The 24,446-nt window shown below is 38.9% G+C and overlaps 1 protein-coding gene across 5 annotated transcripts in view; it reads left to right on the top strand.

The window, feature by feature from the left end:
- The window catches only part of csmd3b (CUB and Sushi multiple domains 3b), a 342,676-nt gene that overhangs the window by 277,116 nt on the left and 41,114 nt on the right, over positions 1-24,446 (top strand). For all 5 annotated transcript variants that reach the window (XM_068734381.1, XM_068734379.1, XM_068734378.1 and 2 more), the window contains exons 30-47: positions 1,404-1,542; positions 2,087-2,274; positions 3,917-4,035; positions 4,445-4,520; positions 4,618-4,734; positions 9,370-9,483; positions 9,594-9,689; positions 10,386-10,589; positions 10,875-10,999; positions 11,476-11,572; positions 13,719-13,823; positions 13,948-14,066; positions 14,600-14,669; positions 15,248-15,364; positions 15,651-15,860; positions 16,813-17,001; positions 17,917-18,094; positions 21,949-22,094. In XM_068734381.1, the coding sequence (XP_068590482.1) occupies positions 1,404-1,542; positions 2,087-2,274; positions 3,917-4,035; positions 4,445-4,520; positions 4,618-4,734; positions 9,370-9,483; positions 9,594-9,689; positions 10,386-10,589; positions 10,875-10,999; positions 11,476-11,572; positions 13,719-13,823; positions 13,948-14,066; positions 14,600-14,669; positions 15,248-15,364; positions 15,651-15,860; positions 16,813-17,001; positions 17,917-18,094; positions 21,949-22,094 (2,409 nt within the window). The remainder of the gene's footprint in view (positions 1-1,403; positions 1,543-2,086; positions 2,275-3,916; positions 4,036-4,444; positions 4,521-4,617; positions 4,735-9,369; positions 9,484-9,593; positions 9,690-10,385; positions 10,590-10,874; positions 11,000-11,475; positions 11,573-13,718; positions 13,824-13,947; positions 14,067-14,599; positions 14,670-15,247; positions 15,365-15,650; positions 15,861-16,812; positions 17,002-17,916; positions 18,095-21,948; positions 22,095-24,446) is intronic.

The raw sequence follows: 24,446 nt of genomic DNA, 5'->3' as shown, positions 1-24,446 counted from the left end.
TGGGTGCAAATGTTATGGTATTTCAAGACTTTCCTTTAAAAACAATTTCAATATCATGCAACATAAAACACTCTGAAACAGTCCTTGACAGAGAGCCTTTCTTTCATTTATTTTTTTCCCCATTTTTCAAGTACTGTTCACAACATTTAGACGGTCAAGTACAACATAACTGGAGTTCATCTTTGTAGAAAAATGTCCATTTTCATTTGCAATTTTTCTGTCATATATTCTGTGTTGACTTGTTTCAGTCTCTGAGTCCATTGGGTTTCCTGCATAGTATATATCTTAGGTTAATTGTTGTCAGGCCTTTTTCCTTTTGCTGCCCACCATGCTCCCTCATTGTGTGAGGAATTTAAGTTTAGAAGTACAATAGTTTGATTTAAAGCACACCTAAAGAAAGTATAAAATATCATATGTTCACAAAATATTCACTTATGAAATGTAGAATAGGTTTACAGTATATTCACTTGTAAAGGATAGTATAAGTGTAACATATATTACTTACAAAAGTGTTAAACCACACAATCTTAATCAATTGAATGTATTAGACTAGAAGTATAGTAGTTGACTGTTTAGAGTAGAGAGAGGGCAAGGAGAGGAAGGGCGAGAGTTTCAGAGTTTTTCATGACCATATATGGAGATGTGATGGGTCGGAGGTGAATCGGCGCCGCGGGAGACAGGACGGTGGTCAAGCGGGGGTCGGATGGACGGAGCTTTTACGAGGAGGTGGACCAACGGACATTACCAGGATCATCTTATGGACCAATGGAGAGCATGGTCTGAGGCCAGGAGGAGACAATTGCATTTTAGCCAGCCACTGAAGTTGCAACTAGATTTTGAATGTAAACCGTTGACTTTTGGGTATAAAAACATTGTTCGGAGAGACGCTAATCAGTTCTTGGCGATCTTCTTTACTGTAAACTGGCGTTTGTTGGCCGGTTAGGGGGGGAGAGTGTTTGAACTCGGTTTCGCGATTCCTTACTGTCGACAGTGTAATTCAGTTTGTAATTGTCTTTTTAGCATTTGTGAATTATAAATACTTTTTCATTGTAAGCCGGATCCAGCTGATTTTTCTTAGCGTGACTTCGTTGCTCAAACAACAACGAAAGAGCGAGAGGTCCGCGGCCTCCTGCGAGCAGAGGTCTCACTCCATTACAATTGATGGAAGGAGATCTATCACTTTAACCGTTGCCCATATCTGAGTACCTAATCCATTTATTGTTTACCTTAATAGTATTCCAAAACTTTTTATTCAAGGGATGTAAGACTGACTTATCATCTGGGTTGAACTCTGTTCTATCTGTTCCATTTTGTTATTAATTCATTCTATTACAGCACTAAGTTGGGTTATTTTAAGACTTTATTAGAATAAATGTGTACCTTTGCTTGTGTTCTCGTTATAGCTCCATGTGGAGGAAACCTGACTGGCTCCAGTGGATTTATACTTTCTCCTAACTACCCACATCCCTACCCTCATTCCAAGGACTGTGATTGGCTCATTGCTGTCAACTCTGATTACGTCCTATCACTGGCTTTCATTGGGTAACCTTTTTTATTACCTAACAATTGCAGTCCACATACATTTTTTACAGTAAAACATTTATTTTTTACACGGTAGGTTTGCTCAACACGAGGTGGACATTTTGACTTTTTGATGATTGAGAGGAAGTTACTCACAAAGTTACTAGGATTCATCATATTGCAACAATGAATGCATTTCTTGTACATTTTAGATTATTATATTAATTTTAAACTCAAAGTCATTTGATAAAGGGTTTGTAACTACCAAGCTTCTTTTATTTATTTTTCAACGTACATAATGCTTTAACTTTAAAACTAATGGCAACTTCTGTTGTTACTGTTATGTGCACTTGAGAACCATTTGGGAGCATGACACTGTTTTTCTAAAATTGGAAATTTGTATTTCTTACATTCAACGTTTTAAAAATTTCTGCACATGCTTTCTTTCTCAAAAAAATAACCAGGTTTCTCATGAAAACTCAATCCTAAAATGTCAGCGTTAACTCTTTCTTTCTTGACCCGATCTCTTGTCCCTATCTGTGTCTCTTTCTTAATCTATCTCTAGTTTCAACATTGAGCCAAACTATGACTTCCTGTACATCTACGATGGTCCGGATAGCAACAGTCCTCTGATTGGTAGCTTCCAAGACAGCAAACTCCCAGAGCGGATAGAGAGCAGTTCGAATACGATGCATTTAGCATTCCGCAGTGATGGGTCTGTTTCTTACACTGGCTTTCACCTGGAATATAAAGGTAATATATTTTCCCAATAGTTCCACCATCCTTATATACTGCGCTTAGTGCTGGGATAGCTTCAAAAGGCACAAGAGGAAAACAGCCCAAAACACAGATTTTGTATTCTCTGGCAGATACAGGTTTGTTTCAGAATCCTTTCCAATAGAGGGAGACTTTTTAACAGCACAGACACATTTCTTATCAGTATCATAAGTAAACCCATCTCCAATATATTCACAATTACCAATTCAGTCAGTCAGTATCTAACAGCTTGTGTCTTGGACTAAATGTAACCTGTTATTCGTCTCAACACCTGTATCTATTTTTATGATGATGTGAGATCAGTTTTCAACGTTAGAAGACAGTACAAAAGATGACAAACAACTTTACTGAAATAAATTAATAATGGAATAAAAAAAAATACATTACACAAAAAAGCAAAATAAATACAATTTAAAAAATGAATAAATAAATGAGTATATAAATAATTAGGTAAAGGGTAACTTTTTTCCTTCCTGTTCATGGCCAGCCATTCATGTTCATTGCCCCTTTCCTCAGCCTTTGCTGAACGTTCCCAAATCAAGGGCCTCAGACATTTAACTGAGCCAAGGGCCAAAGTGAGGTCCCCTTATATTTTTCCATTACAAATCTATGAGACGCTTAGCATGGAGGAGGCACATTTTAATTAAAGCTTTATTTTTTTCTTTTCATGATGGGATTAGTTAAATAAAGTCCTAGCATAAACAACAACTCGTGAAGAGGTAATTTTGTGCCTATCAATCCTACCTTCTGCATGTGATACCTCACACAAAAACTCTCGTATCTCCCTAGTAAAACAACATCCCTTTCTCTTGTCCACACTTAATACGTGTCCTGAATGTTATTGTTATGTTAATGTTATTATGCAGTTGGACTGGAGTTATATATGTACGTATTAGCCAGTTAAGATGTGTTGCTGTGTAAAAATTGGGAGTGTTTTTATAGCCACTTTGTAACTGTCACTTGAAAAATTATTCTAATATGTAATTACATCATGGGCTGTTTCCTGTCATATCTGTTTTTCCTAAGCACGGTAAAGTGTCTCAGATGTCTCCCGAATGTGTTTAGAAATATTTAATTTTCACATTGAACAAAGAGACTACTGCACTACCCCAAATCACTCAATACAAATGTTTATGCAGTTAAATCCCTCACAATGGTGACAGTATGCGTCATGCTGATTTTAAGATGAAAAAAAGTGATTGTTCTCACCATAAAGTCCCTGTTGAATTAGTGTTTGTTGAAATAGTCTCTCAGGGGGTGAGTTTGATTCACTTGCTCAAAAGAATCAACATTGGCTTCATGTGGACTCAGGAATTAAGTCTTTGAGTTGATGCAGGGTGGCCGTTAATCTTTAAGGAAGGGGGCCAAAGCCATAATTTACTAGGTTGATGTTGCATACAAAAGTCGGGGGATGAAGTTATCGTACTTGCTCCATCTCTGGCAAAGGCAGCTAAGTCAAACCGACTGTTTTAAAGGCCAACGTAGTGCCTGCCTCATTAGATTATTGCTAGGGAAGTAGTTATTATTAATTTGACTTATTATTTATGTGTGCCTGTCGCTTTTTCTTTGCCTCATCCTCTCTCCCACTTACTCACCCGTTCTATTTCTCTCTGTCCAGCCAAGCTGAGGGAATCATGTTTCGACCCAGGTGTTGTTTTGAATGGGACCAGGCTGGGATCCGATTATAAGCTTGGCTCCACTGTCACCTTCTATTGTGAGGCTGGATATGTTTTGCAGGTACAAATAAAGAGTGGCTGGATGGACGGATGAATGGTTGGTTGATTGTTTGTTTGTTTGGTCGGATTGATGGCTTGTCAGTTTGCTGGTTAGATGTGTGGTTGTTTGATTGGTGTCTGGTCGGGCTGTCTATGGGCAAGAATCTGGCAAAACAATACGATTCAGCATGTTAAGATTACTGCAATACTGTATGCGAGGCGATACATTGCAATTTTTTTCAATTGTAATTTAGGAAAACTGCGTTTCACAAAACATAATATCACTAAACTGAAGTGTGTTCATATTTTCATACACCCCTGGTTTGTGGATGATTGGTTGATTGGTTTGTGTGGATAAGAGGTTGGTTGGTTGGTTAATAGTCAGGTTAGTGGGTTGTTTTTCTACAGTAAAAAGTTGTTTTTTTCTCTAGGGCTATTCTACCCTAACCTGCAGTATGGGAGATGACGGCAGACCTGGATGGAACAGGGCATTGCCTAGTTGTCAAGGTAACACACACTAAAACACAGACCCGCAGACACAGCTTTATATATATTATATATTGCTGTATACTATATGAGCTATATGTGTATGTTCTGTCTCCAGCTCCCTGCGGAAGCCGTTCTACAGGAACGGAAGGGACTGTTTTATCTCCAAACTTCCCCAGAAACTATACGTCTGGACAGAGCTGTGTCTACTCTATATCTGTACCTAGAGAGTTTGGTAAGTTCATCCACAGACACATAAAACAGTGTACACATGCCATTGCATTCAACCAGATCTTGTATTTGTGAATATCATCTAAGAATATTTTACAGAATTGCATTCAGTACCTGTATGAATCTATTGGGTTTGCTAGAGTAAAAACTACAATAAAAAAGCAGGAAATATTAATGTAATGTATTCTTTATTGTTAAAAAAAAAAATCAAATGCATGTGTATAACGCTCTGAAGTGTAAGTGAAGAGACAACAGTCGAGAACGAAGCCTGTGATCACAATTTTCGTTGACATGTTATGTCTATTGTTCTTTCACTCAGTGAAACAAAGTCGCATTAAAACTTTTTGATTTTCAATGGAGAAGCTTCCCGAAGGACATCTTTGTGGTTTTTAAACCACTGACAAACTAGTAGAGTTATTACACAAGATCAAAGGATGCTCGCTGGCCATTTATTTGATTGCAGGTCAGGGTTTCCTCATTGAAGTGACATTTGAAGATGAGGCTGTTTTTAATCTTGCTGCGTTTAATCGGAGGTCCTTAAGCCAGACATAAATGGGGCATAATAAAGATATGAATATTGTAGAGGATTCTTCACATTAAGTAAGGCTGTGTTGAGAATATGAGGGCATTAGAGGAAATGAAGGCCCCTCTGGTCATGACCATGGTTGGAAAGGATGCTGTCAAGAAGTAATTTGTTAAAAAATCATAGATCAGTCTGTTGGGACATTTAATGTCAATAACATATTATTAGTTTTGTTAATTAAATGTCTTTAAAAAATAGAGGGTTTAGTTTAAAATGTATTCAAACATTGTGAAGCATTGCATTAGAAAAGCTGTATGAACACGGATATGGAAACACCTTTGCTTAATAAATTCAGATGTAGTGAACATTTAACTCACATAACTGATCAGCTGTTTGTCCTGTCTGCATCTTCCAGGATATTACTATAACGTGTGAATGCTTGTCTTTGTCTCCAGACAATATGAAAAATGGACAATATTAGCTGAAATGAAGGAACAATATAAACTTGCTCAATTGAAACAAATTCCTCAATACTTCTCTCCATTTTGTAGCACGCCTGGGTTAGTTAGATGGCCAAGGCGACTTGTTGTTTCAGGTTGGCAACTTCTGCTTCTTTTACTCTGTTTACTGACAGATTACAGCCCTCTGACCAAATTGCACTGCAGTAAAGTTGATTTGCTCCAAACATTTCAAAAGTTTGCTTGATAATTGAATGTCGACAGAGCTACTGTCAAGTTAAGTGTTGAAGTTCATTCTTGACCTTGCTTGGAAATAGTAGTTTGACGAGACCATCCCAACTCAAGAGCCTCTTACTAGCTTTTTTCTGGAGCTTTTAACTATATCCCATGTCTTCATGAGCAATTTATAATTTGCTCAGGTGTCATGGAGATGGATTGGTTGATGGCAAGCTCAGTAGCTGTGATGATTACATAGCACTTGTAAAGTGGAGAACATGGAAGTAGTTTGACACTGTCTTCAGCAGATACCGTTGAAAGCTCCAGATTAAGCTAGAAAACTGACATGAAGTTGGGATTGTGTTGTCAAAGTATCAATATCATATCATTTTCATGAAACACATTTACATTTGTGTCTCATATCTCCATTAACATGTTGGCATCTCAATTATTGGTTGACTGATTATTAGAACGACAGATTGGGCCTGTCTTGAGCTTTTACAAACAATCAGTAATTGGTGGATATGATGTCCAATTATGCCCCGTGGTGTTATGAATAAATAGCGGCTTTCCCCGAGGCTGTTGATGGTTGCTGTCTCATTATATTTGCGTAGCAGCTTTTGGACTGTCAGTTAACATTTGGTTCACCTACATATTGTTTAAGACACTCGGACAGCCTCCCTGAACCTCCCACGCAGAGCGAGACACAGGGGTTGTTTTGTTACGTTGTGCTTTTTTTTACGCAGCTGTCATTCTCCCAAAAAAAATAAGATGTCTATAATTTGTGAACTCAACAGGAGTTGAAGGTTACAGGCGCAAGGTTGCAGTTTTGACACTTTGATGATCAGAGAAATAGGAAACAAACCACTGAGCTGAACGGTTAATGATGGTCCTCCTTCCGTACAAATGTCTCCTTTAGTTTTGAGACCAGGTGGGGAAAACCGTTGGCATTACCTCCTGTTGAATGAGGATGTGGCTGAGGACACCCACTCGGGCAGCTCATCAGGAGGCATGGCAGCTCCACAGGGATCGATGCCCAGGTTTTCTCTATTTGATGTCAAGAGCTGACACTGAAGCCTTTCAAGTGATCAGTGAAACATTTCAATCATTTGATTACAAGTCCAGTGGATTGACTTAAACTTTTTTGGAGAACGCTACACCCTGGATGACTGAACAGATCTACCAGGTGTGCAGCAGGGGGATTTCCCTACCAACAAGCCCTGTGGTTAACACAGTGTGGGACGGCACTGCTGTGATCACTTATCTGTGTGTGTGTGTGTGTGTGTGTGTGTGTGTGTGTGTGGCTTTGTTGGTGTGCGTCTTTGTGTGTTAGTATGTATATATGTTGTTCTTTCTTGTTATCTCAGCATGAGTAAAAATCCACTGTGATATTTTAACAGCTTGTAAGCTATTCCTGGTGTGTGTTAATGCTCTCTGAGGCTGTGTGTGAATGTTGATTCATGTGTGTCCTCCTGCCCGAAATCTGTGCCGTTTTGAAACGGTTTCAGCTGTGCACTCCTCCACCTGCCTTGCAGCCTGTCAATATGACAGCGAGGCAAGACGGAAACCTTAATCACTCTAGTTTCTTTAAAATCTATACGCTGGGTGCTTTTACGTATTTCTGCTGACAGGCAGAATCTTGTAATTTTTATGACCACTCAACAGCATTGCCTTATACACATCTTCATGTACGACCATGGTGTGGCTGTAAGATACAAGTACAAGAGGTTGGATTCATCTTGGTCTTTCTTGACAATTCTGTCTTATTGTCAGATTCCTAGTCACCGCTGCAGGGATATTTTTCAATGGCAATTGATAATCCACTGTTTTGCTTCACTATTTTCCCACAAAATGGGGTTTTATATGTAAGCAGACAAGGTTTCTTTAGTGAGTCAGAGCAATGTTTAATCAAAATGTGGATCATGCTTTGAAAGAACTCCACAGAGAGAAACAGCCTTGTTCAAAGTGACCAATGACCTTCTTATAGCCAAATATCCTTGGCAATGTTCACATTCAATCCTTTACACCTCAGCCTTTGGCGCCAAAGAGAGAGGGTGAGATGGAAAAGTGATGGGTGTGTGTGTGTGTGTGTGTGTGTGTGTGTGAGTGTGTGTGTGTGTGTGTGTGTGTGTGTGTGTGTGTGTGTGTGTATAATCAGTAAACTGGCTTCATTGAGGCTGAAATAAATGTAATCTATCCAAAAAGACAGTTTTTCCATGTGCTGCAGGCAAACATGTTTTTATTTCGACAAGTACACATACAGATTTGCATCTTCAAGGAATACTTGACCTCCAAAATATTAATTTATTTAACAATTACTCACCCCTTGTTACCTTGAATTCTTAAAGAATGCTTTGCCTCTGCGGCAACGGCTTCAGTCGGGACCTATTATATACAGTCTATCAGCGGTAACCACTGTATGAGAATAGCTAGCCAGTGGGGCACAACAGAGAGACTCACATGCACTAAAATGTGCGCATTGTCGGCCCATCTATTTAGACAAAGCACAGAAAAGCTTGCATTACAACACACTTCATTCTCTGCTCAGGTAGAGATTACTCCACTATATTGTTTCATAGCAAATGTTTTACTTCAATTCATCAAAAATGTTCTCCGCATTTTGATTCTTTGTTCAGAAAAACAATTTTCTTCAAGAATTTAAGGTAACACCAGATGAGTAGATGATATAGAAATGGTCTTTTTGGTGGTTGAATTATTCCTTTAAGGCAACTTATAATTATTTTGATGACACAGTGGACAACCATGACAGAAATAGTTGTACTAGATATGGGGCTTCAGGCTTCCAGTGGACCCTCTGCTGCTACCTGCCACTGCAGCTGCACTGTAAAATCCATGCTTAAGTCATGGTTCATGGCCACTGCAGCAGTCTTTTTACCTTCCATCATACTGAAACAGAGTAAAACATGGGTTTAGGGACATACGTTTGACAGTTACCACATATGCCTTTCTTACACTCTACCTGCTTGTAATACTGTAGAGAAGACAGAAAGAAAAATATCTTTCCCTACTGACATAGTTTTTGCCAACATTTCGCACTCACTGAAAACACTGATACACCCTAGCCAGTTGACTTGGAGTGTACGTGTGTGTGTGTGTGTGTGTGTGTGTGTGTGTGTGTGTGTGTGTGTGTGTGTGTGTGTGTGTGTATGTGTGTGGGGTGGGGGTGGGGGGGGTACTGGCGCATGATGATCATAAGGTGATGTTTTGACTATTAAGTGTCCTGATATGTAATTTTCTGCCAATAGTTGGCTTCAAATAGAGGTTGACACTGCAGCTTAATACAATTTAAATTAGGTTTTACAGGTTAATTTTATCATTGGAAGGTCAGGCACAGACAGCGGCATGGAATAATAATTTGCCACCATTGAAGTGTGGTTAACTCATCTCGTTATCTGTTTTTTTTCTCCCACTTTTTCCCCAGTCCTCTTTGGACAGTTTGTGTTGTTCCAGACATCTCTAAATGATGTGGTGGAAATCTACGATGGACCAACTCAACAAAACACGCTCCTGTCTTCTCTCTCGGGGTCCCACTCTGGTAAGGATCGACGGCTGGTTAGATAGATGGATGGACAGATGGACAAACTATTTACCATTTAACCATTTCCTTCCTTCTGATCTTGTCTCTCTTTGACTCTGTCTCCCCAGGTGAGTCTCTACCTCTGAGTACGGGAAACCAGATCACAATCAAGTTTACCACAGTTGGACCAGAAACTGCTAAAGGATTTCACTTTGTCTACCAAGGTCAGCCGATCACAAGTAGCCATAGTAGTTATTTTATTTATTATTATTGTTATTGGGAGCCATTTTCAAGTAAATTACATATATTAGGGTTTCACAAAACAGTCTTGTATTCTTATTTATTTATTGGTTTATTTGGTTAGGGACAGTGCACATTCCTGTAAATGAGTTAGCCAAGAGACTATGTTTCATCTGTAGTCCCATGTATATGTTTCTTTTTGTATTTTTATATATATATACGTATATATATATATACGTATATATATATATATATATACATACGTATATATATATACGTATATATATATATATATATGTGTGTGTATATATATATATATATATATATATGTGTGTGTGTGTATATATATATATATATATATATATATATATATATATATATATATATATATATATACACACACATATATATATATATATATATATATATATATATATATATATATATATATATATATACACATATATATATATATGTGTGTGTATATATATATATATATATATATATATATATATATATATATATATATATATATATATATATGTATATATATATATATATATATATATACTGTATATTATTTAACTAGAAAAGGCACCCTGAGATTTAATAATGTTTGGCATTTCTATGTTGTTGTTTTTTTTTAATAAACGCTTGTGGCGTCTTCATTATTTCTGCAGCTGTACCGAGGACCAGCTCGACCCAGTGCAGTTCAGTCCCTGAGCCGCGCTTTGGGAAGCGGCTGGGTAATGACTTTGCAGTTGGCTCGTTGGTCCAGTTCGAGTGCAACCCTGGTTATGTCCTGCATGGCTCCACTGCCATACGGTGTGAGAGTGTCCCTGACAACCTGGCACAATGGAATGACACCCTGCCTACATGCATAGGTAAATATGAATCCAAAGAAATAGTCAGGAAAGACAGGAACGTTGTAAGATGCATTACCAGCCATACAATGGAATCCTGCTTTAAAACATTTACAGACAATTCAAATGTAGATAACCTTTCAATGTTGCCAGATCATAACCCTAATTATGCCAAAGCTGTCACCCAGGCCTCAGGCCCTTTGGTCTTCTCCTCTGCAGAGCAAGAGATGGTACAACAGACTTTTTCTCTTACTTGCAGACAAAGTGTTGTTTTAACCTCTGCCTCTCCTTTCTGTTCTCTCCCAGTTCCCTGTGGGGGTGCGTTGACCTCTCGACGTGGAACCATCCTATCGCCTGGATATCCAGAGCCCTACGACAACAACCAGAACTGCGTGTGGAAGGTCTCCGTTCCAGAGGGGGCTGGAATACAGGTAGCACCTGTCACACACTGCTTTCTGGCTGACCTATGTATCATTGGCTTAAAAGCTGAGCAGGCAGGACGTAAAGGAAGATAAGATATTATTGGAAGGATGAATGGATGGATAGTTTGTGAGAGAGGGACCATCCGGAGCTACCTAGATAGGATCTAATCGTGAGAGATAATGCCTGAATGTGTGTAAGCTAAACTGCTCTCACGGACAAATACAAAGGCAAAGATGCCTCTGACAGAAAACGGAGTCAGTCACACATATTTGACAGACACGTCACAGCATTACAAGTAAAGCCTTGTCTCACGTCTCTGTTTATGTTGCTTGACAGATTGACAAACATGTGTTTTACTTCCTTTTTGAAATTTGTTCATAGAAGGAAATTGACCGGGAATATCAGATGCAGTTGAATTACATTTTTATATGATTTTGTTTATTACAAATTTTGTCTCCCTCTACCTCTTTATCCGTCTCTCCAGATACAAGTTGTGAGTTTTGCCACTGAGCATAACTGGGACTCTTTGGATTTTTACGATGGTGCTGACAACCACGCACCGAGACTGGGCAGCTACTCTGGTAAACAATTGTTTCTGTATTTTTTAAAAGCGTTACTCAGAAAGTTACACATACTGTTTCATGGCCACTCTTGCCAAATAGCAATATGGAAAAATGACCAGTAGGGGACTATTATATTATTATAACTATTAGATCAAATAGTTATTTCCAACTAGAAATACGGTAAATCGTACAGTTTATAATTGATTAGAATTAGAATTGGTTGCAATCGTTAATTTGGAGTAACTGAGAAGAAACTGCTGAACAACATTCAACATTCTTCGTCAAGACAGGCCTCTCACAAATTTGAGTATGTAGGGAGAAATTGATTTTTAAAAAAACAATCTTTTTATATACTCTACATAACAAAATGTAGGGAAGAAGAAGAACTCCGTTGTCTGTAACCTGATCACAGTAAACGTAGCTTACATCATGAGAACATTCAAAGAAGAAAAGTGCATGTTGTCATGATGTTTTGAGGAATACAAGATGCTGGCCATGTGGCCCCCTGCTAAGAGTGCAATTCAAGCTAAACTGATCCCATTCTGAGTCCCCCAGCGGGAGCAGAAGAACACATCCAATGACACCTGTTTGTTTATCTGCAATTCCTTTCAAGACATATGAACATTTTTTGCCGCATAGCTAATTGATCCTCTTACACTCTAATTCTCTACTGGAAATAGACATTCCCTGAGCAACTATGACATGAGGTGTCGAACACCAAAAACATATTGTTATTTTTTTGGTATTATTCACATTTCTTAAATCTCCCAAAATGTACTGCACAGTGTCATTAGCCACACCTTTAGGTTAACTTTAATAAGAAGAGCAAGCAACTCATGGTGATTATGGTGTGATTGATATTCACTGATTTCCAACAATAAAACAATCGTATACAAATTATTATCCGTAATTGCAAGTTTCATTTTTTTTGTCTTATGTAAAAATTTGTGTTGTATATTTCTCTCATGCATGCAGATGAACACTATAATTATCTCCTCATCTTTTCTTATCGAAAAAATAACTGTCCAGTCCAAATATACAATGGAAGTCCCTGTGCTCTAGCAACTCCTATTCAACCAAAACATGTGTTCCGTTCCTCTTGATTCATTCACCCGTGTAATTCAAGCAGCCGTCCAAGGGGGGAGTCAGCATCTCCTGGGGATACTACTGCTTTTAGGGAAGCCGAGTGTGATTATCTACTACTTGTGTTGAATAATCTATGGAAAGGCCTGACATATGTATGGCAAACTGGATAAGAGATTATATTGTTGGCAATGAAATGAAAGGACTGTATTTCCATATATAAAGTCATAATGAGTAAATACATGCAGGGAGATACAACTGCTAATTAATATTGTCATATATCCCCAAAATAACTGTAATGGTTAAATTCATGCAGTTAATTATTCATCATCATTTATTATTGAGTCAAAATATTTAGTTTTATTTTCCATTATGGTAATGACTATGATTTTCTCTGGAAAATGAACACGACCAGCAGGGGGGCCACACAATGTTCAAAGATCTGCTAATTAATTCCCCTCACAACAGGCAACCAATAACATCCATTGGCCTAATTCACTGTTCATTCAGAGGAATGTCTCTTTAACTTTGATAAGTTTGCTGACACACCTGCCACTGAGCAAAGCACGACATGCAAGTCAAAAGAAGCTCACTGGCCTCTGAGAAAACGTTAAAACTCCACAGGTGGTTATTATCAGAAGACACTTTTACCACGGCTGCATCTTCAAGCAAGACAATGACATTTTCACTGATAAGGAGATTATACGTTAATATCCCTTTACATTAAAGTGCATCATCCGGGACCCTGACAGAATCACACTGTTGCATGATGCCAGCTTTGCTTCAGTAGTGCAGTACCGTTTTTTACTTTGTACTTCCCCTTGCCACGCTAAGTAGGTCAAGCCAACATTTGAAAAGTGGTTTCAAGTAAAACAGATGTCTCATATAAAAGTAATTTCCCTTCTCCCTCCTTCGAGAACACTTCACAAACAAAAAAAGTGAAAATGTAGGTTTGGGAGGCCTTTGTTGTTTCCTTTGCTGTCAGATAACTAAGATCCTTTTGCTTTCAAACCTCAGTTGGAAAATGAAAAAAATGTGATCATGGTCCTCTGTTGCTCTCTTCCTCTCTCCTTGCTTTTAGGCACGACCATCCCCCCTCTCTTGAATAGTACATCCAACAACCTCTATCTCAGCTTCAGCTCGGATATTAGTGTCTCAGCTGCTGGTTTTCACCTGGAATATACAGGTAACGTATTTGTTTTTTTAATACAGCTTTGTCTGTGGCATATGCTATATTATGTATAATATGTATATACACATACTGATGAGTGAACATTTTATACCCATGTTTCTATCACATCTCTTATCAGCTATTGGTCTGGAGTCATGTCCCGAGCCTCAGACACCAAACTATGGAATAAGACAAGGAGACAGATTTATGGTGGGAGACGTAGTACAGTTTTCATGTGAACAAGGATACTCTCTTCAGGTAAAAATACAAGCTGTTTGTCTTTCTGCACAGATTCATACGGAATTGGAGGAGAGCCATTTCTGAAACACGGAGAACACACACGCGCTACATATTGAAGTTGTTTAATGCAAAACAAAAGTCAGATGTGTATGTGAAATCATCAAATGCTGCTCAGCTTTTCTGAAGTGCCACCATTCACTCTTTTTATCCCCTGGGTGCAAAAACCAAGAACTATTTAAACTATGAATCAGAAGGAAACCCCACTCTCGGGTGGTTTTCCCAGCTCTTACTAAACATACAACTCTGGTGTGGTTTGCACAACTCTTGAATAATGTATGCCTCTGGTGTGGTCTGCCCAATTTACTGTATAGGGCTCTGATGGAGGTTTTCCTTCCTCTCGCTTAATATACAGCTCTGCATTACTACTATTAATATGGATTATTGGATAGTCGATAAAAAAACACTTCTAAACCCAATTATGTATTATCTGTGGAAATGTCCCAACTGTTAAATGATACAGTAATAGATTGTGGTTGCTTTTGCATTTCTAGGGCAATGCCCATATCACCTGCATGCCTGGACCTGTTAGAAGATGGAACTACCCTGTGCCACTATGTCTTGGTAGGTGTCCTCCTATAAAACATAGATGCACACACGCATACACACATGCAGCCTGGATGTACTGAGATATGTGCAAAAGTTCAGTGCTGCAGAAATGATGCAATGAGTCTCCATTTCCATCCCTGACTCTCTGGAAAATAAGCCGTTTGATCAATTTGCTGTTCTGTGATGAGCTGATTATTTAGTATTCTGTGCAGAATATGATTAAGCTTTTAAACTGATGCAAAGTTAAGTCAAAGTCTTGTCATAAGCATGCAGAGAGTGTGTGTGCCAAAGCATCAGCATGCTGCGAGGCAAACTGGAGGAAACAAGCCTTGGACACACATCTAGTTGCACAATGGTAATTTATTCAAGAAGGGTATTTATTAAAGACTCTGAATATCAATGTGTTATTCAAAATGATGCAAACTGACAGGCTGAAGATACTCACGTGTTCAGTCAACAGCAGCATCTTTAAAAGAGGAGTAGTACTCTGTGTCTTCTGTACTCCGTGATGTGTTGCTTTCAACACTGAACCACTGTTTCCCTTTTTTTCCTCCCTTTCGGCATTATGTGTGTTTGTTCGTGTGTGTCTCCAGCCCAGTGTGGGGGGTCTATGACAGATGTAAGTGGAGTGATTCTAAGTCCTGGTTTCCCCGGCAACTACCCCAGTGGATTAGACTGCACATGGACAGTCAATTTACCTGTCGGCTTCGGTAAGATACACTGTCAACTTTGAACTTGACTTAAAAACGGTGTGAGTGTGTGTTCTTCTCTCTCCGTTTGTTTTCTCTGTCTGTTTTATATCCCCCTGTTTGTGCATCTGTGTTTTCTATTGACTGATTTATTCAATTACTCACTCACTCATGCACTCAATCAGTGTTGGTGGCCTTTATCCACATCTTTGATGAGTGTCTGCAGGCGAAGCATCTACAAACGCTTTTATTGTCGGCCTTTCTGTCAAGTTATGATAATCCCTTTAAATGTCAAAACGTTTCTCAGGTATCCATCTCCAGTTTCTGAACTTCTCCACTGAAGCGATCCACGATTACTTAGAGATCCGCAGTGGAACGCTGGAGATGGGCTCGGTCATTGACCGCTTCAGCGGTCCGGTCATCCCCAAGCCTCTGTTCAGCACTACCCACCAGACCAGCTTCTTCTTCCACAGTGACTATTCACAAAACAAGCCAGGGTTCCACAGCACATATCAAGGTAAATGTTGCATCTCTCCAAGCTCCTCTCCGACATCTTGTGTACACTGGTCGTTTGCTAAGGAAAGAAAACAAAAGCAGATGTCTGACTCTGCTTTTGCTTTGCTGAACACAGCGACTGAAGCGTAGAAACTTGGTGTTTAGACTTAATTACTTTTCTTACTTTATTTCTGAGGAGCGACTAATAACAAAATGATGTACTTTTTCCAGAAGACAACTATAAAAATGTTGCTTGACTCATAAAGCACTTGCTAAAATATTTCATCTCCAGGCCTTTTTTTGGATTCATTTCAGTGACGAGTTCAGTTTTGTATGTATTCTATCTGACACTTAAAAGGTTTTAAGCTGACTTATATTTATTATGACAAATCTTGTAGATAGCCCAAATGTGTTACGGTTGATTCCATTAATGTGCAAATTGCAGTGGCTGATGAATAATACCTTTTATCTTATGACAGGGGCAGTGCCAACGTGTTTTAAAACAGGAAAACGAATGTGAACACAAGCAGTTGTATTATTTCCACAGCTATTATTTGTACTAATGTTCAGCTTTCTCAGTCACATGTCTGTCTTCAGTCACTCTTGTTACTTTGGCTGTGAAAAGTCACTATGACTAAAACTGTCAGATTTAATATAAAAGTATTTGGCGACATCAAAAGAACACGTAAGAGCTTCTCTGGTGCATGATACCCTTTTCAAAAGGTTTCCGCCATTAAATTTGATCTAGAAGTTGGCAGATGATATTTTTTTTGTAGCTCTCCAGCATTTTATATGTCAGTACTATTTGTGATTTTGGCTGCAGATTGCAGTAGGTCAACTTAATCCAGAGGAATTATGTATTAGTCTTCTATAATACAGACTGACTTTTGTTTAATCAGTAGTAAAATGGATATATTTATTGTCTCTTAAATTTGACTATTTTTCTTGACTAACATGAGTTATTGTCTCTAAAGCCTACCAGCTCCAGAGTTGCCCAGACCCCCGGCCTTTTCGAAACGGCATTGTGATTGGCACAGATTTCAGTGTAGGGATGACGGTGTCGTTTGAATGTCTGCCCGGATATTCTCTGATCGGAGAGGCTTCACTCACATGTTTACATGGAATCAGCAGGAACTGGAATCACCCACTACCGCGATGTGAAGGTAATACTGAAGGCACAGAGGGTACCTATTACGATGTCAGAAAGCCTGTGTTCCATAGGTTTACAGCTGGATGTGAAATTCCCCTTCTTGTATTTGTTGTGAATACTGATTATGTATTTTCATATCGTTGCTTTCCTGACTCTGTCAAAGCATTATTCCATCTTTAAACAGTCTTATCGTACTCCAAACTGACCATTTAAACTCTGTTTAATACTGTTTTTATTCATACCTGCCAAAACCATAAAACAAGCACATTATTTTCCTTGATATTTCTACTCCAGTATAACCAGTTGATATTCAAATTAATGCTGAGAGCTAATTGGGGAACAAAACAACATATAAAGCAATTACAAGCATATGCAACTTGTAAGTCAGTGCAAAAATTAAATATGTTCCTTTGTAAATTTAATTATTGAGAGAACCTTAATTTCAAGGGATTATAGAATAAATCAGGACATAAGAGAGGTGTCTGGCACATTGCTATTATACATTTCCAGCCATAAAATCATATCATTAAACGATATTATTCTAACTTTATGACAAGTAACTGCACAATGATCCAATTTTTATTCTTTTTTCTTTATTTTACGGCCAGACTTTAGAGCACTAACAATCATTCAAGGACCCTTAATTTAGAAAACTGTAAATATTCCGTCTCATAGCTCTCAGCCGGGATAACATCACACCCCTGATGAGCAACGTCTACACTCCCGAGGAATACCTGTGCTGCAGAACTGAAATAAAACTGTAATGACAATTTATTAAAGGTATTAAGGTGTTATCCAGTGGTCATTACATGACTGATAGAGACGTGTCCTCTCTCAGTCATCCAGATAATTACTAAAGCTTCACAATTGTAATACTAATTTGCTGGTAATTTATTAAGTGTATTTCTGTTAATATTCTGTCTCACAGCTCTCTGTGGTGGGAACATCACATCATTAAATGGAACCATTTACTCTCCTGGTCACCCAGAGGAATACCCCAACTTCCAGGACTGTGTGTGGAGTGTTAGAGTTCCTCCTGGACACGGCATTTACATCAATTTTACTGTACTGAGCACTGAGCCTATATATGACTACATTACCGTCTGGTAAGTTTTTATTAGTTATCCAATATACTTGTTTTTCCACATCTTTACTGCACGTCTTAATTGAAAATGTTCACTCTCACTATGAGCTATCACTTAGCCATCGTTTCCACCTTTTCCTGCCTCATCAAAATGTATTTCACTTAAAATTGTTGAGTAGGCTCTTAATTTGTACCACATATGTGGAGAACTTCTGCTACACACCATCTTTCTCACACAGGACGTCATACTCTTTAACATCTCTTCAGAGCTGGCCTCTAATTGGCTAAATTCATGCAAGGGTTACTATGACTACAGACATCACTCCTTGAATATAAAGCTCCTCGACTATGATTTCCTCCTTGTCATGTTTTATCCGTCTCTCTTTCCCCATAAGTCTCTCTTACCCCTTCCCTCAGCTCTTTACGATATCTTCAAGTCTCAGTCGGCCCTATATGTAATATACAACACATCTTTCTCTACCCACCAGCCCATCCTTGACTTGTCTCTTCAATTATTCTTCTTAGGGAGGGCAGCCATTGGCAACAGCAGACATTTTGTCAATGTAAAATGTTTAAACCGTGCTTAGATTCCCTGTTACATAGTTATCTGCAGGTGCACGGTGGAAGCAGAACCATAAATAGGCCATACAATCTATTTCTATGGCTGCCATGTTGCTGCCCTTCTCTATAGCTACAGCCTGTTTCCTAAAAATAGATGGCATGGTGCAGCATCAACAGTTTAGAAACGTCACCTGGCATTCAGACATGGAGAGGCACGACGAGGCAGGGAAAAAAAACAACAACCGCAGTGTGAGACACGGTTTGCTGCTGATACATTTCCATGTATTTTTAGACCAACACAGAAGGACCAAATGTCTGTCTTGTACTTTTGTTAGTCTGTCATGATGTAAGCTCTGTCAAACTTCCAGATTTCCAGGTTTGGCTGTTTCCACAGCCTGCAGGAAGCTTCTTTAAACTTATTCTAACAAAAAAACTCTGTTATCTATTTAGAAAGTACAGCACAATGCACCTATTCCCGACACGTACCTGGATGACCCACAAGTGTCCAACACCGACTATATCAAAGAACTACTTTAATAATCTTCTTCCTCCAGAGAAAGACCGATACACCAAGAAATTGAACACTGGAAGCTAAAAACTCCTTATTCTCGACCTGAATATATTATCTCATCAGGGTCACTTACAATGTCTTCAGTTAAGTTTAGCTTCCCTACAGGAAAACTTTACTTTAGGAGGTTTTAATTTAGACGCAAATAATACCAACGGTAATGTCTGGCCCCAACCTCTGTCAAGTTAACGACATGCTGCAGGAGCATTATCATCTCATTTTGTCATCATTAAGTTGAAACAATCTCACAATCAACAGTTAACAACAGATGCAACCAGAAATTCCTCTCTGCACACTGCAAATTACTAGTTACCGTATTTTCCGCACTATAAGGCGCACGGGATTATAAGGCGCACCTTCAATGAATGGCCTATTTTAGAACTGTTTTTATATATAGGGCGCACCGGATTATAAGGCGCATAGAATAGAGTAGGAGTAAGCACAGTACCGGTGTTTACCGCTATTACTTCGGCGACGCCCCTGACTACGGTAGCCGTAATGCTGCAAGCGGTGCGGCTTTGTAGTTTACCAGTCGTACTGAAACATTTTGACAGAGCGCCGTGTACAACCAGTATGGATCAACCAATTAACCAATTGATCTATATATAAGGCGCTCCGGATTACAAGGCGCACTGTCGTTTTTTGAGAAAATTAAAGGCTTTTAAGTGCGCCTTATAGTGCGGAAAATACGGTAGTAATAAGCTAATGCGTAAATAAGTACACATAAGCCCAAGATGCCATCTTTAGATCGCTTGTCTTGAACGACCAATGATCCAAGAGCCAAAGAATACTAACACTGTGGCTCAGTGGTAGAGGGGGTTGTCCTTCAATCAGAGGATCGGCGGTTTGATCTCCGGCTCCGCTAGTCCATGTTGATGTGTCCTTGGGCAAGACACTTAACCCTCAAATTAGCCATTTTAGGCATATGATAGTCCTGATTGGCAGGTGGCACCTTGCATGGTAGCCCCAGCCATTAGTGTATGAATGGGTGTAAATGGGATAATGGCATGTAGTGTAAAAGCGCTTTAAGTACAAGTCCATTTACCATATAATGAGAATATAAAAGAATCCTCCTCAACCCAGAGACTGTTTGACATTTTTGCTTAATTTAATTTAATTAATCAGTTATCAGCTATTAGATTCTGTATAACACAATCACATCAACCATCATATTGGTTCCAAACACACAGGACATTGAAGAACTGCCTCTCTTTAGCTGCACAGCTTTTTAGTCGCTTTAAATACGCTGAAGCCCAACAGCGTGTTTTCCACAGCTGTCGGTGCTGAGGCTTGTTTAGTCCCTTTGCTGTGTGAATGTAGCTCATAACTGCAATATGCAGCCTGCCTCTCCCACACCACAACACTGTTGAGCCAGGTGCCGTCCACCCACAGATGACTCCGTGAATTGGTCACACAGCGTGTTCCTGACCCTGCTGTCAGTTGGAAATAGTGGGCAAAGAAAAGACAGCAACCACACGCAAACGTGAACAAAAAAAACTCACAATCTCAGTCACACAGCCACAAAGTTGGCTCCCTGTAGAGAGCACAGTGTCAGCGGTAAAGGTGTGATTTTCACAGCGGTCTTCTCGGTCCACAGCCGGCCAACCTGACAGTCAGTTAGTCTGCTAATTGGCCTCATGCAGGGAGGCTTACGGGAGGTTTCCATTGTAAGGGTTATCATATATGTCACAGATGTTACCTTGTGCTACCTCACACTCTAAAGCCTTCTCTGTGCTATATATGTTGCCACAATGTGCTCATACGTGTTAGCATGTATCCGCATCAGCAATAATCATCAATGGAGAGTAATGAATGAGACCTCTCTGACTCTGAACTACTCAGTGTGAATCGGCGCAGGGGATGATTCCTTACGTAACCTGACAGGTATAATTGGCCTCATCCAAAAACACTTAACGGCAGGAAATAATCAGTCCATTTAACTTCATGATGATACTTTTTAATCACTGATAATGAGCCGGCTATTGGTTAGTTCCAGTCTGACAGCTGGTGGGTCGGCCATTAAAGGTGAAATATGCTCAGGACGTTGCACAGAGAGCCTGACCTGCCAGTTGACAGATATCTTCCTGCCTGCCTTCTGTAGTAATTGTGTAACTTTTCACGAATGCCAGGCCGATATTAGTGGGTAAACCAAAGCCAAGTCTACAACAGGACTCCCATTTGTTATTCTTATGAACTGACGACAGTTCAATCAATATTTATGAACTTGGGCATCCCAAAGCAAGAATAAGGGAGCCTGGGCTTTGAAATGTGTTGTCATGGAGAGACAGAAAGGAGCTGCTCTTTTGTAAGTGAAGTGGAATCTGAGTTTGTGAGGGTTTTATGTCTAAATGATCTTCGTGACATTGTTGTTTGGATTGTTTGGAGAGGGAAGATGAGCCCATAGCCATGCACAATCACTCTGGGTGCCGGCACTTTGTCACACAATGTCCGACTCCATTCGTAGTCAATGAAGCAGCACCAGGTTTTGCCTCATGAATGTCGTAAAGTCTCCTCTATCTTTGTTTGTAGCCTCGGAGAAACCATTTCCTGGTCACAAGTAGCCATTTAACTGTCAGAAATGACGGCAATAACCTATTGGAATTGTGTTTTAGGTTGACTTTTCTCTCCCATTGTTCTATAAAGAAAGATCACGTCCACTCACTTCTGGGTCTTTAGTCTCTGAGCACCCCCTTTGTAACACAAGATTTCTGTATGCGTGTGTGTGCTCTCTCTTTGTTTCTTTGTAGGGATGGTCCAGACCAATCATCTCCTCAGATTGGACAGTTTAGTGGGAACACAGCTTTGGAGTCGGTCTACTCGACTTCCAACATCATCCTCATCAAATTCCACTCTGACTTCTCTGGAGCCGGCTTCTTTGTCTTAAGCTACCATGGTGAGACTCCAACGACATAATCAATTTTGTTCACAGAGCTAGCGATGGAAACATTTGATTGAGTTTGTTAAGTTAAAATACTATATTTTCATTAACTTTCTCTGCAGTTGGTTTTGTTGTCGTGAGGTAGCGGCAAACCTATAATGCTATCATTAGTTGCAGCTGCAGTGATAGCATCGATCTGTTTGTTGTTGTGTTAGACTCTTTTCAACTTCATCATCATTACGTTCCACTCAGACCTGCTTCTTCTGACTCATGAAGTTTGGTCTTTCACTGGAACTTTTCACTCTCCGACTGACGCTGACGTCTTGGTCACATTGCCCACATTAATAATATATTAGTCGCAGTGGTGCTATTGATAGTTTTCATTATCTTGGCTACATTTCACAGCTTCTATCAATATGATTTCATCTTTGAGTGTACTTAGACGTTATTTCAATGCCACTACTCCGGCTACATGTATATCCAATTACTGTAAATGATAGCAATTAATCCTTTAGATTAGCGATCAATGCAATTTACTATTGCTTTATGCAATGTATACATGTTTCTATTGTTGTAAGGAAAAGTAGCTTTGCACAAAGAAAACAACAGTTGCAAAAGTCTGAGTGACCAAAAGCTTAGACAATGAACAGCTGAATGTTTGCCTATCAATCACTTTAACAGTAGGTACACCATACTGTTCGTGAGCGGAGGGTTCAATCTTTTTTCGTTTACTTCTTTGGATCAAGCACTTTCTTTTTTTGGTATTATGCAGTAGCTTTTCTGTTGTCAGAAAGAAAGTAGCAGAAAGTTGGTTTGTAACAAAGAAAGAAAAAAGAAAAAGTTTCACTGGACTTTCACTGAAAAGTTAATTAATCTTTCAGTTTAACCTTTGAGTGAACATGAACCTTTTCTTGTCACCATTGTTTATCTCCAGTTCAAATTGCTATTATATTAAAATTAAATTAAAATAAAATACTTAAATGACTTCAACCACAAGAGGAAAACTTGAGAAAAATAAACTTTTAGATATTATGACGACTCTCATTTTGTTTTAATTGGTACTGTCTTCATGCAAATAAGTCATCAATCAAAAGGAAAAGTAAACCTGTCGTTTTTTACGTCAAAAACAATAAGAAAAGAACAAGAAAATTAGAAGATCTTGTGGCTGTTGTACACACTTACACACAAACAGTCTTTCCTCCGCAGCGTTGTGGAGATTGTATTGTTTCTGGTCCTGAGCTGCTCTTTCTTCATGTCAGAACTGTCTATGCCATTCAGTTTTTCATTTAATTTCAATCTTTTTGCTGTGGTCCTTCGGTGCACTTTGATTTCCCTTTGTTTCTAAACTGCAGTTTAAGATGAAAACCCTCAGCCCCCCAATCCCAATTGTCTCTTTTCTTGTTTCGCCTGTCTACCTGCAAACATCAATCTTTAGTCACTTTGGCCTTGGTCCGTTTGGTCTGTATCCATTCACTGTCATATGAAAACATTTTTCTTTTTCTTTGACTCATCATCCTTTTTTGTGCTGACCGCATAAACTCAATTATTTCAAATAATGGCTAAAATGTGCACACTGTCCAACTGATGTCTTTTGTCAAAAAAAAAGCTTGTAACTTCAACCCTTACTATTATTTTCCTTTTATTTATTTCTTTAAAACAAAAACACCTGCACATAGGTGATACAGTAACTTGCATACATGTAAGAAACTCATCATATTTAGGAGCAGGGTTGTTTGTTATCTCTGCTGTTTATAATTATTTAGTTTGTCTAAGATTTAGATATACTGCAGTGTCCTTTGATTACAATATGTGTACTGTCTAGTGTTTATAATAATGTGGAAATCTCATTAGTTTAATCCGATAATGTGATAAACTAAAAGATAACGGGGGGAAATAGTTGCAAATGAACCTCATGTCTTAAAAGCCATCTTAATGCAATATTATCAAACTATTAAAGCAAGGGTTTCACTACTCAGCCAAGAAATGATGCTTTTATTCCTCATCGTCCTCAGAAAGTTCCTGAAAATTAGCATTTTTGGATAAAGGGTTGATTTGACAGAATGGCTTCTAATGAGTCTTATGCTTTTTCCCCTTATAGCCGTATACATCTCCCGCCCTCTCCCTCATAAACCTTGTATTCGCTTCATCTCAAAAGTTTCTGTTCAGTGCTCTTTAGTGAAAACATGTCAAGTTGTTGTTGTTGTTTTTTTTAGCAGGCTTTCCTTTTTTTCAGGCAGATATCACGTTGTCATTAATGAATTTTGGTTGGCAGGTTTTAACTGTCAGCTGTCACACTCACACAGGAACAGTACCATCTGATGGATTAAAGTTTATTTTCAATTTCTGCTTTAATGGAAGATGCACAGC

This window comes from Cebidichthys violaceus, unplaced genomic scaffold (genome assembly GCF_023349555.1).
Source record: "Cebidichthys violaceus isolate CVI_PGR_0920_01 unplaced genomic scaffold, fCebVio1.0.p SCAF_63, whole genome shotgun sequence".
NCBI classification, from domain to species: Eukaryota; Metazoa; Chordata; class Actinopteri; order Perciformes; family Stichaeidae; genus Cebidichthys; species Cebidichthys violaceus.
This window is presented reverse-complemented; position numbering and strand designations above follow the sequence as displayed.